The sequence below is a fragment of the Diceros bicornis genome, chromosome 8 (assembly GCF_020826845.1).
Source record: "Diceros bicornis minor isolate mBicDic1 chromosome 8, mDicBic1.mat.cur, whole genome shotgun sequence".
NCBI classification, from domain to species: domain Eukaryota; kingdom Metazoa; phylum Chordata; class Mammalia; order Perissodactyla; family Rhinocerotidae; genus Diceros; species Diceros bicornis.
In genome coordinates, this window is record NC_080747.1 from 16,414,086 (window position 1) to 16,433,837 (window position 19,752).

At 36.6% G+C, this 19,752-nt stretch overlaps 1 protein-coding gene across 2 annotated transcripts in view; it reads left to right on the forward strand.

Moving 5' to 3' along the window:
- Positions 1 to 19,752, forward strand: part of SLIT2 (slit guidance ligand 2) — a 364,985-nt gene that overhangs the window by 273,268 nt on the left and 71,965 nt on the right. Inside the window, exons 13-21 of one of the 2 annotated variants that reach the window (XM_058546810.1) lie at positions 2,917 to 3,060; positions 3,173 to 3,336; positions 4,313 to 4,336; positions 7,855 to 8,005; positions 10,895 to 10,969; positions 12,556 to 12,699; positions 15,756 to 15,899; positions 17,435 to 17,601; positions 19,452 to 19,584. In XM_058546810.1, coding sequence (XP_058402793.1) covers positions 2,917 to 3,060; positions 3,173 to 3,336; positions 4,313 to 4,336; positions 7,855 to 8,005; positions 10,895 to 10,969; positions 12,556 to 12,699; positions 15,756 to 15,899; positions 17,435 to 17,601; positions 19,452 to 19,584 — 1,146 coding nt within the window. The remainder of the gene's footprint in view (positions 1 to 2,916; positions 3,061 to 3,172; positions 3,337 to 4,312; positions 4,337 to 7,854; positions 8,006 to 10,894; positions 10,970 to 12,555; positions 12,700 to 15,755; positions 15,900 to 17,434; positions 17,602 to 19,451; positions 19,585 to 19,752) is intronic. The other variant, XM_058546811.1, reaches the window with a different exon arrangement.

Genomic DNA, 19,752 nt, shown 5'->3' on the forward strand with positions numbered 1-19,752 from the left:
ATATGATTTATTTGGTAAAATGTATTCCTAATCCCACAAACTTCCCAAATATAGATCTTTTCATTAATTGATAAACTTATGTTCATAATTACATCCTATTATCCATGTTTTAAACTTTTTCATCATAACCCAGAAACATATTTTATATTACAACCCAGTTGACATGCACACACACAAACACACAAATGTAGCAAATTGTTGACAAAACAATATTTCACCTTACTATGTGTAGTACTCTCCATTCTGTCCCATTCTCTCTCTTTCTCTCCTTAATGCTACATAACCCAATAAATTGATTTTACAACAGAGCAATGAGTCATGATACATACTGATCTTTATGATCTAATGACTTTATTCAGCTTTCGAATTATTTTTTAATCCTTGCAATGGAGTTAGCAAACATTGTTTCTGATGATTAATAGAAAAACTCTATACACATTATAGGTATAGCTGATTCTATAGCCGGGTCTTGCCTCTTTGTTATTACTTCTCTGTCCTTCCTCCACGTTTCCCTAGCATTATTCTCCTTTCCATTTACTCGCAATCTCTTTTGCTAACGCTGTCCTGCCTAGTACCAACACTGAAAATAGCACCTTCTTTTTCTTTCCATGCACACTTATTGATAGTTGATGTAACAAACAGGTTAAATTTAATACACCATGAGATAAACCTTACTTAAAAGACCACGTTTGTCTGTCAGCCTGATATTTCACTTCTAGACTGAGGCCCGTTCTTAAGCCTGCCAGGGCTCATGTGACACAATTGTCCTTTACAGCTAGCTGAGAACGTTGTTAAGCATCTTAGATCTGCTTGAACAGGTGAGGTATTAGGGAGAAGAAGTAGGGAAATGGAAGGAGCAAAAGAAATTAGTGTGCAATAGTTTTTTCCCCTAATTTTTGGACCACATAAATTTGAAGTAAGTGTAAAATGCTCAGAACAGCACCTTCTTTCATTTTCTTCCTGGCTCCCCACCTTTTCCTCGTCCTTAATGCCCTGCTCTCTGACTCCTTTCTCCAGTTAGCTGACAAATTAGGGAGCACCGTCAGTGTGACTTACGCTGTGGCCTAGAATGGGGAGGAATAAGATTAATCAGTCCTTACCTCAAACCAGGCCTCTAAGCTTTTAAAGAAAATATTACGTAGACTACAAAGAAAGCCAAAACTTTATTTCCTGCAGGGGGCTAAAAATGAGTGCAGCAAAGAGAATCACCACAAGGAAGTCACAGCTTTGCATGTGCGTGGAGTACCTAGAACAGCAAGCAAGCAAAAAGGAATTACCCTATGTTAGTTCTAGATAGAGATTCTTGCGGGCAAAGGGGAAAAAATTTTTCAGCCTCTTAGATAATGAGGCATACAAACCCACGCTGCATAGCACATATTTTTTGAGCTACTAAATATTTGTTAAAGCTCTAAGTATCAAAGTTTTGAACTAAATAGTGATAGAGAAAAAGAAGTATCAAAAATTCTCAGCCCTCAGAGTGCTAAACTGTCTTTGGGCAAACAAGTGGGCCTCCATGAAATAGGTGACAAGATAAAGTAGCACTGAGTAACTTCGTCTGGAACCAGGAGGAAGGAATACTTTAGTTGGGTGAAAGTCATGTTCTGGAAAAAGTGAGCCTTCTGTGAGGCCTTGAAAGGCCAGAAGATTGAGGAAAGTGGAGAGCAGGGCAAGTATATTCCCAAAGATGAGTCCACCATGAATAAAAGCTCAGATGGAATCACGTATAACCTATGAGAATGTTTGCCAAAGTATGATCTGTAAACCGCAGTTCCACAGAATATTGATACAGAATATTGAGAGGATATATGAGAAAAAATGAGTTTGTGGGATACTGTGTTAAACCAAGCTCAACGGGTATTCATAATGCAGGACTAGGGCCTTTAATATGGTAATGTGCCGTGTCACTTTCCAAGAGCGTTATAAAGTATTCATTCAACAATAAATATTTATTGAGCACCAGGTATGTGCTAGACACCTGGGAAACATCAGGGAACAAAATAGACAAATATCCCTGCTGTCTGGAGCTTATATCCTTGGGGGAGGGGACATTCAAATGACAGCAATAACGTAGTAAATCATAGATAACAGAAAGAAATATGTTTTTAAGAAAATAGAAAAAGTAGATCATGATAAAGGAATTGAGGGTGCTAGAGGTTGAGGAGGGGGCAAAGACAGGCTGACAGTATTAGAGAAAGTGGTCAGGGTCGGCTGAATGCAGAAGGTAAGATTTGAGCAGACTCCAAGAAGCAAAATAGTTAGCCAGACAGACAGCGGGGTGAAGAAGATTCCAAGCAGAGGAGAAGAGAGTCCCTCAAGGAGGCCTGTGTGGCTGGAGCTGAAACAGCCCGGAGGAGAGAACTTGGAGGTTGCAGTGTTCTGAAGGGGGTGCTGAAGATCCGATTGGGCATTAAGGCTATTGACAGGACTTAGGTTTTACTCAGAGCAAAAGTTATTGCATGGTTTTGAGAGAAGAGTGACATGATCTGATCTATGATTTAGAAGGCTCATTCTGGCTGCTATTTCGAAAATAGACTGAACTTTTTCACGGAGCAGCTCAAGGGACTGATGTTTTATGGCATTTGTTTATGGTGTCCTCATTGACAGCAGGGGCTGGGTCTCACCCACCTTCGTCTCTGCTCTATGTCTACATCTTCCAGAGAATATGTTTAGTAATTTTTTCTGAATAAATGTATAAGTACCACTAGATTTAGGCATTCATTAGTCTGTATGACCCTTGCTTTATTTGATATAACCCCAGATCTTCAGCCTGTGATATCTAAATTGTTACAGTTAAAATGTTAGTGTTGAGGTTAAAAGAAATATGTTTCTTAATTGAGTTTTCTCAAGAAGGGCAGAATCTCGAAGGTGGGTTAATGAGATGCTACACTTTAATTCTACAACTATTTGATCAAACAGATTATTGAATGCCAACAAGATAAACTGCCTTCGGGTAGATGCTTTTCAGGATCTACACAACTTGAACCTTCTCTCCTTGTATGACAACAAGCTTCAGACCATCGCCAAGGGGACCTTTTCACCTCTCCGGGCCATTCAAACTATGTATGTATATACGATTTGGAGCAAATTTGATGACTGTTGTTTTCACTCTGAATTTGAGAGTTGAGTTCATTGCAAGTCATGTATGAAAGTGTTCTGTATGTGTTTCTGAAAGGCATTTGGCCCAGAACCCCTTTATTTGTGACTGCCATCTCAAGTGGCTGGCGGATTATCTCCATACCAACCCCATCGAGACCAGTGGTGCCCGCTGCACCAGCCCCCGGCGTCTGGCAAACAAAAGAATCGGACAGATCAAAAGCAAGAAATTCCGTTGTTCAGGTAATATCTTACTTCGTGTGACGTTTCCCCTGCGTTACCAAAAACAGTGGTTACGTGAGACCTAGAGACAGCTGGCTTTCGGCTGAATTGCCAAACATAGTAAAATCATATTTCTTTTTCTTCTGCCTATAAAGAAAAAAATAGAATTGTAGACACAGTTCATATAGTAGTCCTATATGTAACATTTTTAACACTATATCCAGCAGAAGAAATAGGCTACCAGCCAAGAAAAAAGATGCCTGGATACTTCATACTGTCTTCCCAGGATTCGAATTTAACAGAGGCCATTTAGCCAACTCGGAATGCCTTTTAAGTCTGTTAAGTCTCATTTTGGTTATATTGTTCTCCATTTGAGAGACTTAGGGTAATCAATAATGTTTTCATTCCTTCAGAAAGTGAACAGAGACTTGGTTACATTATTTGCTCAGGGCCAGAAGTAGGGGAAAAGCTCCTGATCCCTTGCTTCTCACATTGAATGCCCTTTCCTCATTTTGCAGTTTCTTATTTTGAATAGGATTGTGAGGATACATTTTGTCCAAAAGGTCATCTTTTAACATTTTGGGAATATTACATTGATTTATAAAAAACTGAATATACGTGAATTATATCCATATTAAATAGAAAGCTTACTTCGTTGAAATTTAGTATTTGCTTTGGTCTAATCTTTTCTTTTTTCTTATGATAGAAAACAATCTACTGTTTTGGGTAGTATGCTACCTAACTATTCCAGGTGTATTTCACATTGGGCAGTTAATTCGTACTAAAAAGCTAATATCAAAACAAAGCTGTTTATTGTTCCTGGTTCTAGATGCATTTACCTCACCGTACATTATTATACTTCAGCCACTGCTGTAAATATACATTTTCACTTAATTATCTATAGTAACTTTAGTCCATTCTTAATCTAATATAACTCATATCTCTGCTTGCTGACATTCAGGTGCATCTTCTATTTTTTTTCTCTTTTTTTATTTAGCTAAAGAACAGTATTTCATTCCAGGTAGGTTTTGCTCGGTAGTAGGACTAACTGCAGACACCCTTTCCTCACCTTGTAAAATAGAGCTAAAACGTTGATATGCATGCTTTTGAAAGTACAGTGGGCACTCTGTAGATAGATTTCCTTCTGCTTAGATCATTTGTAGCTGTTTCCTGAAAACCTGACCTCTGCATGCAGCTTCTGATGTTAAACATATATATTATTAAACTCCCACCTTTTTTCTCTCTCTCTCACTTTGGCACATTATCTAAAATTTCTCACAGTAGCTAAAATGTTTGAACCTATAGCTTTCTACTTAAATCATTTTCTCTCCTTATGTTGTATATCTGATCTTTCAACCTGTTTTTAAAATATAGCTATTGAGCTGGTTTTAAAGACAGATATCTTTCTGTTGTCCAAGAGCTAGTTCTACATGAAATCAGTTACAGGCACACAGAATTCGGTTTTCAATCATGAGATTTCCATTTTTTATATAGTTTTTTATACTGGAAAAATGTTCCTTACTTTTTGCTTTACTTTGCTTAGTGTTATTCACTGTTTGTACAAAAATAGGAACTTCCTGCTGATTTACATGCAATTGTACTTTATTGCTGGTGACTTTCCATTCTTGCATATCTAAAGTCACAGTATAACTCCACAAAAACAATATTGACATCCATCCTGAAAGCATCAGAAGTCCATGGGCACTAAGTGCCTTTAATAATTTAGACAGACAAATGAAATGTTTCTTAGGAAAGTAGTTGAAATGTTTTACTACTGCAGTCTTAACATTATCAAGGCTGATGATTCTAGAACTAGCTCTTTGAAATATGTTTCTCTACTTATTTTTTCTTTGCCTGCCAATTGTGTAAAATGCCTCTTGACTTGTTTGTTTTAAGCCATTATATAAAAATATATGTTAGTAATTGATTGGCCACATTTATCATCTCCTGGGTATATTCTCGACTATAATATATTTTAATAGCTATAAATAAAAAGATATTTCTACAGTGTTACTGTGCAAAACCATACTTATTTTCTTAAGAAGAGCTCTGGGTTTGGTCTCTATTTTAAGGAGATATATGTTGCTTACTGTTATTAAATTATAATTTGAATAATTTAATGCATTTAACAAATTTTGTTTATTACTTATTTTGAGCTTGAATGATCAATAATATTTTATATATCACATTGGCTGCATAAGAAATAACATGTTGAAAAGAACAGTTGATAGACCTTCCTTGGCAATCTTTAAACTTCATTATTTTTACCCAATTATTAAGTAGAAAGTCATCTGATAGCTATTACTTACCCAGAAAAAACCATATTCTAAAGACCAGAACACCTATAGGATAAAACATTAATATTACTTAAATCCCAGCATTTACAGCAGTTAATATAATTGTTACCAAATTATTCAGTCTATTACACTTAAATATACTTTATTAACAATTTAGAAATTAATATTTTCAATTCACCAAATAAAGAAGAAAAGTCAGGTTGTATTCATAAATTCTGATACAGTTTTGCCCTCTTATTGACAGCAGCCAAAAAAAGTTTTGGAAAATATCTTTTATATCCAATATCATTGTCGGATTATGGCTTAATTGTCAATTTCCAATAATTCAATTTACATTATTTAAAACAATAATTATAGAAGTCAGGACTCAGAAGAAGTCTTTGGGCCTCCTCTCCCTTTTATTTTTCCAGATTTTAATTAAAATTTGAGCCTACGTAAAGAGCCACCATAAAATAAGCATTATTGTCATTGCATTGAATGCAGATTATTTTAAATGTAAGTTACCTAGTGTACCTGTCTTTTAGACTTTATTCCCAGTATTTCCTCATTTCACTTTTAAAACGGAAGCTTAAACCACAATACAACAGATTCCCAATAAATTCCGTGGCATTAATTGCCAAATGTAATGAAACTCATATTCAGCTTTACAAACTTAGTACAAGATTCTGATTCCATTTCCACTAAGTGACATTATTTATAAGTGAGAAAGGTCATTAAAAAGCCACAGCCTAAGGATTAATCCAAATGTGCTAGTTATAGTCCTTGAAGATCTCCATGATTAATTTTTCACTTAATTTTACATGTTTACTTGCCTACCACCATTCTATATGACATTCTAGATATTATACTGATAACTCACAAGAAAATCTGTCTTGCGGAGAGTTCATCTTTTAAAGAAATCGACAAGAACTTAATTTGTGCTGTGCATCTTGTATGCACTGCATTTCCTATAAGACCACTGTGCTTCAAAAAATTATGATAAAAGTTTACAGTCTGACAATTCCTGTCATACCATACTGTCTCCCGATAATTGCCACAGTAAGGAAAGAAGGAAGAGACCTTAGTTAGTTTTAGATATGTGTATTAATCTTAATTGGGATTGCTCTGTCTTTCTTTCCTTCTTGGTGATCTTTACTTTTGCAGGAATTCACCATTTTGGCTGTAAGTAAAAGTATCTGATCTGAAACATAATGTCCTCCCTTTTCAATCCTGATGTACCTTCTTCTATTCTCGGTCTTTTGCACCTTTTTTTTCAAGAAGAAACCACAGGTCTTTTGAGATTCTCTGTTGTCCTTGTAGCTCACCTTCAACCTCTTCCTGGATGTTTTTCCTGAAAGCTGTTATTTCCATTCTGCAGTTCTGAGGAACGGTGGAGGCACTTTTCAGTATAGCCCCTTCTTTGTGTTTCCAGGAAACCTTCGGTAGTAATACTCTTACAATGGTCATAAACATTCTGCGGGAAGAATGCATGTCATGTAAACAGTATTACATTTCCAGAACGTCTGTAGCTTTTCTCCTGCTTCCCTTCATCTTTCCTCTCGGTCTTACCCTTGGCCTAGTGGATGGTGTAGTGATTATGTGGCGAGATTTTCTGTTGTGCTTGATCTAACCATGTGGTTGCCAGGTATGAGTAAAACATGGTTCCGTCAAGCACCATGGAACGTCACGCAGCTTTCTACAGCATGACAAGCTGCTGAGGCTTAAATCAGGATTTACTTGTCTCTTTTTATAAAATCAAAATGAAAAAAGAGGGCTTTTTAAGCATTTCTGAAGATTATGTGAGAGGGAGAGAATAATAAAAGACCGTAGAAAATTTAAAAACCTGAGTACATCTATTTGCCTTGAAAGCCCTAATTTAAAATGATATATAGGAATATGTTTATTACTGGATACATTTTAAATTCTTGACTCAGAGAAAAAAATAAACTTTTAACAATTAATAGCCATTGTGTGATTAGCTGTCAAATAGGCTAGAATGGCTCATAACTGGATCAGCAGACAGTACAGCTGTGAAAAGCTCAACTCTATTAATGTTTGCCTGTCCTGTGAATCTGGTTACTCTTTTTTCCAGCAAATTCCAAGCCCTTGTTTTAACCCTCTCCTGACATCCATTGACCAAAATTCCCCAAGTTGTCTCCCTGCTGCATAATCTGTAGTTATCTTACTTTTTTCTTCCTACAAATTAACAAATATTCTAACCTTTAGACTTAGTATCTTCTCTTTTGGCTTGAATCCTCAATAGGTACAGAAGATTATCGATCAAAATTAAGTGGGGACTGCTTTGCAGATTTGGCTTGCCCTGAAAAGTGCCGCTGTGAAGGGACCACAGTAGATTGCTCCAATCAAAAACTCACCAAAATCCCAGACCACATTCCCCAGTACACTGCAGAGCTGTAAGTTCATCTCCCAACAAAATCCTGGTTGGGAGGGAGGGAATGATAGCATCAAAGCATTGGAATTTTGGTCTTGACCTTTTATTCTCAATAATTACATTAATTTTAATTAGCACACATTGGCATAAGTCTTCTTTGTATAAGAGTATATTAGAGGCTATCTTACTTCATCTTTCCAAGATACAACTACAGAAATTAATTTACTTCTCAAAAATTCAGTTAGCACTTAATAATGCTAATAATAATAGCATTTATTTGATATTTATTTCTTATTATTTATGCCCAAACCCACTTCTAAGCACTTAATAAGTTTTTAAAGTAGTTAGTGTTTACAGCAACCAAATAAAGTAGTTTGAGAGTCACCATTTTGAGTCTCTGTTAATTACAAATTCAATCAGGGAATCCTTTTTTATCTGCTTTACTACTTCCCTGACTCACAAATGGAAGGATTCAGTGGTTATCAAATGTTACAGCACAAACGATAGTTTTTTCTGAACAATGGAGAGCATAGCAGGAAAGCTATAAGGGCAGAGTGTGATCAGATTTATATTTATGACCCTAATGGGGGGGCCTAGCATAGACTAGGTGCCAAAATATGTTTGTTGAATCGTTTATAGGTTGAATGCCCATGTATGGTTTGCCTTTACTGGCTTTATTTATAAAAGTAAGACATTTAATGTTAGTGTTCTAAAAATCCAGGAAGAACCTCATGAAATCTCATCATTTTCTGAACGTCTCAGCAATGTTTATGGATAGCACCATCTGGTATTTGTCATTAACTGCTTAGCGTAGTTGGGTGTATTTTGTGCATGTATAATCCTTTTGTCTTCAACTAGATTATAGCCCCATGATGACAGGGATTGTGTTTTATAGTTTATCTCCCACCATGCCTATACTCATGCCTGTTACTTAATGAATTTAAAGCAATTTGAATAATTAAAAATAATGTAATGCTGTCAAAGAGATGACAGGAACTAACTACCCTGTGGTTATAGTGAGGCTTCTTTTTATTCCTGCTAGTTCATGAAGCTATTTCATAGCTCCAGGACTTTTTGAAATGCATGGGGACCATGCAAGTAAAAGCCCTGAACTCTATTTTTACAGTCACGTAGGAAGTTATGCTTATTTCCAGTAATACTACAAACAATTCAAATTATATCTTCCAGCATGGTAACACCTTGAATAGGCTTACTTGTCAATCAAGAATTGCATTAACAACTAACATCTAATTTATTCTTCAGCAGAGGTTGTATGTGTTTTAGGAAATTAAGAAATTTTTTTATTGCACATTTAAAAATTGGTACTGGGAAGAAAATATGTGCAAATCACATATCTGATAAAGGATTTATATCCAGAATATATAAAGAATTCTTGCAACTCAATAAAAATGTACATTACCCAATTAAAAAGTGGTCAAATTATTTGTATGGACATTTCTCCAAAGAAGATATGCAAATGTCTAATAAGCACATGAAAAAATGCTCAGTATCGTTAGGCGTTAGGGAAATGCAAATCAAAAACACAATGAGGTAACACTTCACAATCCACTAAAATAGCTATAACCAAAAAAAAAGGACAATAACAAGTGAGAAAAATTAGACCCCTCATATGTTACTGGTGGGAATGTAAAATTGTGCATTTCCTTTGGAAAATAGTTTGGATCTTCCTTCAAGAGTTAAACACAGATTTACCATGTGACCCAGCAATTCCATACCTATGTATATATCCAAAAGAATTGAAAACATATGTCCACACAAAAACTTGTACGCTGATGTTTATAGCAGCATTATTCATAATAATCAAAAAAGTGGATGCTTGAGTATGATGGAAGCATATTCATCAACTGATAAATGGATGAGCAAAATGTAGTATGTCTGCACAGTGGAATATTATTTGACCATAAAAAGAAATGAAGTACTGATATATGCTAATCACGGATGAACCTTGTAAACATTATGTAAAGTGAAAGAAGCCAGACACAAAAGGCCACATTCCATTTATATGAAATGTCCAGAATAGGAAAATCCATAGAGATAGAAAGTAAATTAGTGATTGCCAAGGACTGAGACAGTGGGGAGCAGCAAATTGGGAGTGATCATTGATGGGCATGGGATTTCTTTTTTGGGTAATGAACGTGTTCTAGAGTTAGGTAGCAAAGATGGTTGCACAATCTTGTGAATATACTAAAAACCAATGAATTGTGCACTTCAAAAGAGTAAATTCTATGGCATGTAAATTGTAAATCAAAGCTGTGAATAAAAAATTGATGGAACAAGTGATTAGTAAAAAATTGTCTAAAATGCTTTGTCGGGGAGGGGCAATAGTGAAAAATAAAGTTTGAGAAACTTTCTTCTGCTAATTACTAAAGGAGAGCTGAGTTTGATTTTCAATTATTGGTTTTCTCTACTATGTGCTTCTTCGTATATTTTATTTTGATCATTAAAATTTGAGTGAAATGGGAAAAAAATCAGTACTTTCTGCAAATCTTCTATGATATGTCTTACATTTTGCTTTAGGATAATCATTAAATAATGTTATAATTCTGTATGAAAAATAAAATTTAGGGGTCGGCCCAATGGCTCAGTGGTTAAGTGCGCGAGCTCTGCTTCAGTGGCCCGGGGTTTCACAGGTTCGGATCCCTGGCGCACACCAACGCACCGCTTGTCAAGCCATGCTGTGGCGGCGTCCCCTAGAAAGTATGGGAAGGGCACGGATGTGAGCCTAGGGCCAATCTTCCTCAGCAAAAAAGAAGAGGATTGGCAACAGATGTTAGCTCAGGGCTGATCTTCCTCACGAGAAAATAAATATATAAATAAATAAATAAAAATAAATAAAATTTAATCCATTCCTGACTGTTGGTAATGAAATTTTTCTGTCTGGTTTCCCTAGGCGTCTCAATAATAATGAATTCACGGTGTTGGAAGCTACAGGAATCTTCAAGAAACTTCCTCAGTTACGTAAAATGTAAGCTGTGTATTAGCCATCTTTTTATATTTCTGTAGTGTTTTATTGTGTTTTTCCCATCCCTTTGCAGTTTTATTTAGATTTCCTTGGAAATTGGAAAATATAAAAGATTCAGAGCAATTTCCATGCAATGACTACCTGTGACGTGAATTTAGGGTAATGTCTGAGAAGAACCCGAGTAATTGGCTCTTTCCTATGTATTCAAACGATGTCCTGTAGCAGAGCCCCAGCATCTTAGTTTAACTCAGACAGCTGGTCTGTTCTGTGGCCACAGCAGGAATCCAGCAATCTAAGCACATTAGAGATGGGTTCAGTCATGTTTTGTAACTTCCTTTACTGTTCCCCAAACCATGCTGTTATTTCTCTTTCAGCACATTCATGTCAACTGTTTGACTTTTTGCTTCATTAAACTTTGATTAGAATATAGTCAATATTAATGATTGGTAAACTGGCTTGATAGCTTATCTGTCTTACTACATGTCCACAACTCCTATTTTAAAATAAGTTTATAAGCTCAGCAGTTTCAACAACACTTAGACAGTACTCTATCCCCCTGAGGATGGGGGAGGGAGGGACAGGACAAAGGTCAAGAGTGTAAAGACAATGGAGCCCCCTACACATACAAGGAACACTCAGAAGGAGGAAAGGAGCATTCTTCTGTGATATCTGTGCTTTTATGTACGTAACTGGCTCACGGTCACGTAGACTGTAACTGACAGAGCAGACTGAAACTACTTCCTGTACACTTGACCCTCATTCTATACTGCCTCCTGAAGACTTTCTAATTGTTTAATTGTTCTCCTTTTCCACTGACACTAACTGCTCTTTCTTTTTTGCTATAAGGTGCCTTGCAATTCAATGCATATTTATTGAGCAGCTACTATGTGCAATGCTCTGAGGGGAATAAAATGATACATAAAAATGATCCTTGTTCTGATGGCATTCCTAGTCTTGGAGTGAGGATTGAGAAAGAGAAGGATAGAACCTATAGAAAGGTGTTGTCTCAACTGCACGTTCTTGCCCTCTGGGCAAGCCCTGTAATATTTGTATTATACAAAATGCTGACAGTTAAGTTGATTGTTTTGACACATTATTACACGAGAAGTTTAACTGGGAATAAACCCATATTCAGATACATTTCTGAAGCTATCTAACCGCGAAGACACTTTAGTCCATCCTTCTCTCTACTCAATTGCCGCCTTTTAGTCATTAATTCATTCGATAGTTTTAAGCAGGGGCATTTCTTTAAAAAATTCCCTATTAAGTTTTATGGCAGCCATAAAGGTTTATGCAACTCAATACCTGACCTCTAGAATTTTATCCTCCTGGGGACCCTTGCAGATCGTTTTCACATTGATTGGACTGGTGTTTTTCACCATAGACATTCCTCCTTAGTATCATTATCACTTTGGCTTGATGGAATAGGGAAGTGGTGTCTTTTCAGAGCCTCAGGAGTGCTGGGCAGTGAAGAGCTTGGAGATTGTGAAGACTGTTCAGTAGAAAAAAATGATCAAACATGTTGTCTCATTGACTTCATTGTTAAAAAGAAATTGTTTAAAATTTTCGTTTCAACAATGTTCATTTAGAAACTTTAGCAACAATAAGATCACAGACGTTGAAGAGGGAGCATTTGAAGGAGCATCAGGTGTAAACGAAATACTTCTCACGAGTAATCGTTTGGAAAACGTTCAGCATAAGATGTTCAAGGGATTGGAAAGCCTCAAAACTTTGTGAGTATTCTCATTTGCTTTGTGATTCTTCTACCACAGGATTGTAGTTCATTTGTCATTATGATCCCCGGAGGGGGTGTCCCTGACTCCAGTACTCCTGACTTCAGTATGTTGCTTGCAAAAGATCAAAAGAGAGTCTCTCCTGGCTGCCAATTCCTCAATTAAAGACTGTCCTTGCTCCAGTACTTGTGCTGATCTGGCTCCCCTGTTCTGCCTCAGAATGATCCTTCTCTTTCCTCTTCCTCAAACACCTCCATCTAAGACTCCCTCTTGGCCCGAGGTCACTAGCTTCAGAGTCTACTCCAACCCCTGGGGCAGAATAAATCTGATACCTTATCTAGAGACCCCCTTTGTCTGCCCCTGCAAAGTCTTAGTGAAAAAGAGAGAGACTGGCTGGCGGTAGATCTTTTACTATCTGTTTCGAAGAAAACATGGCAAGAGTTATGTCTGCTTTCTCAGGAGTAGGGAGGTTGGGAAAAAGAAATTCTGTATGTTTCCAAAAGATGGTTGGCCAAGGAGGATGAAGATTGGATTGACTAATACAGACAACACTTTGAGTTACTTGAATTTTCTACAACGCATATGTGTAGTTTTTATTATCTCTAAGATGTGTAATTATGTTTGACAAAAGTGGTGGCCTGAAAATTGGAAGAGACACAAACCAAACTCTGAAGCCTTTGGAAGACATGCAGGAAACTATTTGTAACCAAGAAGCAGTCCTTGGTGACTCCTCTAAACCCTCACCCTGCCCCGCATAGCCCCTCAGAGCCACAACCAGGGGGCTGATAACCAAGGAAGTCCACTGCCTGCTCTTTATCAGATGCAGAGGGAGAAGGGCATTTCCCTAGCCAGTGGGGATGTGTTCATAGCATCCCAAATTCGAATCCTGCTGAGAACCCTCTGCACATGGAAGCAGAAGTGTGCTCCTTGAGCCTCACAGGGATAGCCTGGAACCTAGCCATCCAGCAGTACCAGACTGCAACCTGCTGACCTCTCCCAAGGGCTCACTTGGAGCCCCTTCAAAATGTTATGCAAATATTCCTTCAGACTTTTTGTGGAGGGTATATTGAGGCGTGTGTAGAAGGAGGGCGGAGAAGATAGACCACAGGTGGCTGTACCTGCTCCTGCCCCTGCTCCCCTCCCCCGAGCTGTCTCAGGTAACTCAGCAAAACACAAACCCTGCAACAAGCAGAAGCCTCCCTTCTTAGACAGTAGAGGGACTATTCCTTACTGGAACCTTCTTCTTGAAGGAGCAGTATGGGGGTGGGGTGGGGTGAGCCTGTGACCCCACTTATATTAGTTTGCCCTGCGCTGCCATAACAAGATACCACATACTGGATGACTTAAGCAGCAGAAACCTGTTTTCTCACGGTTCTGGAGGCTAAAAGTCCAAGATCAAAGTGCTGAGAGGGTTGGTTTCTGGTGAGATCGCTTTTCTTGGTTTGTAGGTGGCCACCTCCTAGTTCCATTCACAGGACTCTCTCTGAGACAGGTTCTCTAAATTCATCTTTCTCCTTCATTGTATTCCTAGCAATGTTTTGGGGCCTCTTATGTCTTGGCACCTGAGACAGACACCCATTGCTCTCTACTTAATCCCACTGTGCCCAACAAGCATAATAAAGCATTTAGAGCGAAGCTCAGGGTGTTCAAAGGCCTAGAGTAGGTTTATCTGGACATATCTATTCCTCTAAATGCTATCTTTTAGCTTGTAACTGTAAAGATTTTAGCAAGACACCCTCATTACCCCTAAACTTGTTAATCCTTTAGAATTCATAACCTCTTAGTAGTACATGTACATATTTCAGCAGTCTTTGAATCCCCAATTGCAGGCAAAATTTAGTACACATGTGCTTATGGATTTTTTTAGCAACAGAAAGCAAAGCTGTCTTCAACTTCTCCCAGGGGTCCGGGACTCCAACAAGATTAAGACCAAGTGCTCTTTATTATTTATGGCAAAGGATAGTGCTAACAGAAAAACTTTTCCGTTGTGCATTTGTTTCCTACCATAAAATAATGTCTTGATAAGGAGGATGTCATCCTTTCTTCTTATCTTTGACTTAGCAGAATGCAAAAGTTGGTATTTCTTCTTTATTATAGGGCAATCTAGATTTTTAAAGGAATATTTTGTTATTAATTTTTTTTTGCCTCTCTCTTTTGCTTACTACAATCTTCTAGTGGGGTGGTCAACTCATGTTTAGAAAAATTAAGGAAAACAAATTAACTTTTCAGCAATTCTGAGTAAGATTTATGGCAACTATTCATTTTTACATGGGATTTTTAGAAGCTTTTCATTCCTTTTATAAACCCTACAAGTAAACGGTTCAGCAAAGAATTGAGAACTGAACCAAAATTTTAGCAGTGATGAGGAAATGACCATAGTGCTAATCCTATTAATGACAATGACTTAAAAAAAATGGTCAGAATTTTTTCAAGGGAAGCCAATTTAAACTTCATTGTGAACAACTGGAATCTGTTAACTGTTGCCTCATTTTAAGTTCTAAATAATGAAATAATTTTCATAAATAAAATAATTCATGCAAGCTCTGTGGATGCTCAGTCAATTTTGGCACCCCAGCCCATGTTGACATTGGCTTGGTATGTAAGTCCCTGAGATGCCCTCAGTTCTTCATCTGCTGTGGTTATTGATTCTTTTCTGCCTCCTTTCTGTTCAACCTCTGATGTAATGCTATGTGATTACACAAATCACAGGTCTTCAAGGGCTTAGAGAGCTGTAGGTGAATTAGGATGTTCTGTAATCATGCAAACATAATTACAGCATCAAAGGAAAACGTTCTACCCTCTTCACGGGGCTGTAAGTCCATGCTGAGGCTCACTGTGCTCTTTGTAATGGAGTGTAATCATTGACAACCCTAAGCATTTTATTCTTGCAAATGTTCTCAGTGCAGATCCACAGCAATTCCTGATGACAAGAGAACATTCAGGTAACAGTAATGAATGCTACACATTTGCAAAGAGGGGTTATTTTGGTCCTCAGATAGGCAAAATTGATTGCCTGATGCTTCAACTCCGTAACAGTGTTCTCTTTCTTCCCTCAGGATGCTGAGAAGTAATCGCATAAGCTGTGTAGGGAATGAGAGTTTCATAGGACTCAGTTCTGTGCGTTTGCTTTCTTTATATGATAATCAAATTACTACAATTGCACCGGGAGCATTTGATACTCTCCATTCTTTATCTACTCTGTAAGTATGAAAAATAGTCTTCATTTTTGTATTAGTTGAGCCAGTGTATTATACTTTTTACTTTTATTAATAACATTTTAATGTATTATTAGGCATTTCATAAAAATTAGATCAAGGATTTAGTATTTTTTAGAATGGACAAATTTGTCCCTGTTAAACTTATTTTAATTTTCTAAAAATATTGTCTACTATCTTATATTAAAATTTAACAAGAATTATAATATTCGTCAATCAATTCATTTTTATAAAAATGTGATATAGCTTAATATATAAATTTTAGTCTTATTATAACTTGCTTGTGCTGCAAATAAATGTTATAGATTTTCCCTAGTGTTCTCACGTTGCAATCTCTTCAGTATAAGTATCATAAAAACAGAGCTGATAGGGTTATTGCCAACAAACTAAGCTCAAAAGGATCATTCACAATGACAGAGATACATTAGAATGACCAGACCAACAATGAAAGCTGTTCACTAGAGGGCATTTACTATGATATTAGGAAAATAGTGAAGAAATAGGTTGAAGCTGTTCAAGAGGATATTTTATATAGACAGTTCAAGAATAAAGAATATTTATAGGTTTATAGACAGAGCTCAGAAGGTGTCAAAAAAAAAAATCCACCTCCAAATAATGTATTTCAGACCTGTTGTATGTGAGTATCTAAAAATAGGTGTTTGAAATGATAAATCTAACTGATATGATTTCCTAGTAATGGCAGCATCTAAATATACTAATCTAACTCAAAAGATAGTTAGAAAGGAAAAAAGCTTGTTCAACATAGCTCAAGTCACTGGAGAAATAATTTGAGAGAAGCATCCATCCATCAGTAAGGTACTTAATCCTCTTTTCACATAAAATGTGACATTTTACATCGAGTGACTAATTTGTGCATATTAAAGATGGCATGTTTATAAATAATGGGATTGTCAATAGGTTTGTGCTAAAGTGGTGAGATGCTAAAAGTATTGAGATTTGTAGAAGTAAATTCATTTTTATAACTGGCATTTAATCAACTCAGCTGTCAGTTTAGATGGGAAACCTATTCTCTGGAGCAAATAAGAGATGGAAATCTTGAAATGACAAATTAATGAAATAGCTGTTGTCAGGTTAAACTCAATAATATAAGGTAATCAGCCTTCATCTTTATATTAAATTACTGCATTATCAGTGTAGAGAAGTTTGACAGCAAGTCAGATTTCTGACAAGTTTTAATTATCTCTAAATGAGATATCTATCAGGATCCACTGCATAAACCCTAAATTGCTGCCTTCACTTTATTTTTCACATGAAATTATTTGAAGAATTCTTATATGAAAGTATTGTTGCTATTTTTAAGGTCCAAACATAAAAATTTTAGCCAAAGAAATCATCCCATATGTTGTGTGTGATTGAATATGAATGGGGTGGGGAGGATACAAAGAACAGGAAGGAATCATTCCAACAGAAATAGTGTGGGAAAATGGTAGCATGGGGTTTTGAGAAGAAGAAAGTGAAACTCGGAACTCAACTCTACATTGTTTGCATGTGACGCTTAGAAACCTCTTGGCCAATCCTTTTAACTGTAACTGCTACCTGGCTTGGTTGGGAGAATGGCTCAGGAAGAAAAGAATTGTAACGGGAAATCCTCGATGTCAAAAACCCTACTTCCTCAAAGAAATCCCCATCCAGGATGTTGCCATTCAAGACTTCACCTGTGATGACGGTAAGAAAGCCTTGCCAAATCTTTGGTCATCAGGTGTTCAAGAGACTGTTCTTTTTGTGTGTGTGTGTGTGTGTGTGTGTGTGTGTGTGTGTTAAATAACAGCTTTATTGAAATATAATTCACATGCCACAAAATTCACCCTTTTAAAGTGCACCATCCGGTGGGTTGTAGCATATTCACAGAGTTGTGCAACCATCACCACTATTTAATTTCAGAACATTTTCATCACCCCAGATAGAAACTTTGTACCCATTAGCAGTCATTCCCCAGCCCCTGCCCCTCAGTCCCATGTGGCTTCATTTAAATTGGAAAAATCATCCTAAAGGCTGAATTGAAAGTTTTTGTGACTAGAATAGGCCGTGGACATTTTTGGTGTGGAGGTTTATGCTCCCATGCCATTCTCTTATTCATTTGCTCTACAAATATTTATTTTTTTCTTTTTTTTATTATTTTTTTGTCTTGAGGTAACCTTGGTTTATAACGTTATATAAATTTCAGGTGTACATCGTTATATTTCGATTTCTGTGTAGACTCCATCGTGTTCACCACCCAAAGACTAATTACTGTCCATCACCATACACATGTACCCAGACCCCCTTTACCCTCCTCCCTCCCCGCTTCCCCTCTGGTAACCACCAATCCAATCTCTGACTCTGTGTGTTTGTTTGTTGTTGTTTTTATCTTCTACTTATGAGTGAGATCATACAGTATTTGACTTTCTCCATCTGGCTTATTTCACTTAGCATAATACCCTCAAGTTCCATCCGTGTTGTCCCAAATGGCAAGATTTCATCTTTTTTATAGTTGAATAGTATTCCATTATGTATATATACCGCATCTTCTTTATCCATTCATTCCTTGATGGGCACTTAAGTTGTTTCCAAGTCTTGGCTATTGTGAATAATGCTGCAATGAACACAAGTGGAGGTATCTTACACGTTCATATTTTCGTGTTTTTTGGATAAATACTCAGCAATGGAATAGCTGGATCATATGGTAGTTCTGATGCTGCAGGGCACAACTGTACAGCGTATCATAGTTCAGGTAACAGATAGTTATTGTGTATCTTTTGCTCTGTTTTGTTATTTTGTTTTGTCTTGTTTTAGCAACAGGACACCTTCTCAGACTGCACTTTCACATCCAAGTCTACATTGTGTTTCTTAATGTTTTAGAAGATTTTCTCTAACTTGTGGTTAATATTATTTATATAGTTTCATTTTAACTTCTTTTTATTATCCTAAGCATCTCTTTTGGTAACTACAATTTTCAAATGAGAAAAGCAATTGACTTATAAAATAGAAATTCTAATAAATCTAACAAAAATAATATTTTTCACTTTTTAATGCTTTCTATATATCATTGCATTTGATTCTCATAGTAGCCCTGTAAAGCAGGTTGAGCTGGTTCTATTATTATTGCCAGTGAATGGAGAGCTCATTTGAGCCCTGTATTTTAAAATGAGGGGCCCATACAATTTTTGCTAAACTTTTAAAATTAATCTGTCCTTTTATGCCTCTTCATGTCTGTCTCCTTACAATTTCTCCATAATTCAGTTTACATATATATATTTTAATTGAAAGTATAATTTGTATAAATAACTGAAGAAAATAGCTATTATAATTGTATTGATAATACAGATTGTGAATTATTTCTGGAATTCAGCCCTAGGCAGTCTGAAAACAGTGCTATATAGAATGTATGGAATCAATTTGTACTTAATGCCCTATACATAAGTGATTATATGGCTCGAGACTTTTGTGTTTATTACATTAATTTAAAAGCATAAAATCGCTTCTGGCATCTTCAAAGCCACAAGTCTGGGTTTTCCTGTATTTCTTTTGGCAATTTAGGAAATGATGACAATAGTTGTTCCCCACTCTCTCGCTGTCCTATGGAATGTACCTGCTTGGATACAGTAGTCCGATGTAGCAACAAGGGCTTGAAGGTCTTGCCCAAAGGAATTCCAAGAGATGTCACCGAACTGTAAGTAAAGCTTGTCTTTCCCTTTTCTGAACAATTAATATTTCACACACCAAGGGAAATGGAGACCAAACAAAAATCTTTAGAGTCCTGTTTGCAAATTGCGTTCTATGGGCCATTAATTAGTATCACGTAAAACCCTAAACAAATAGTATAAGCAGTTCAGAATAC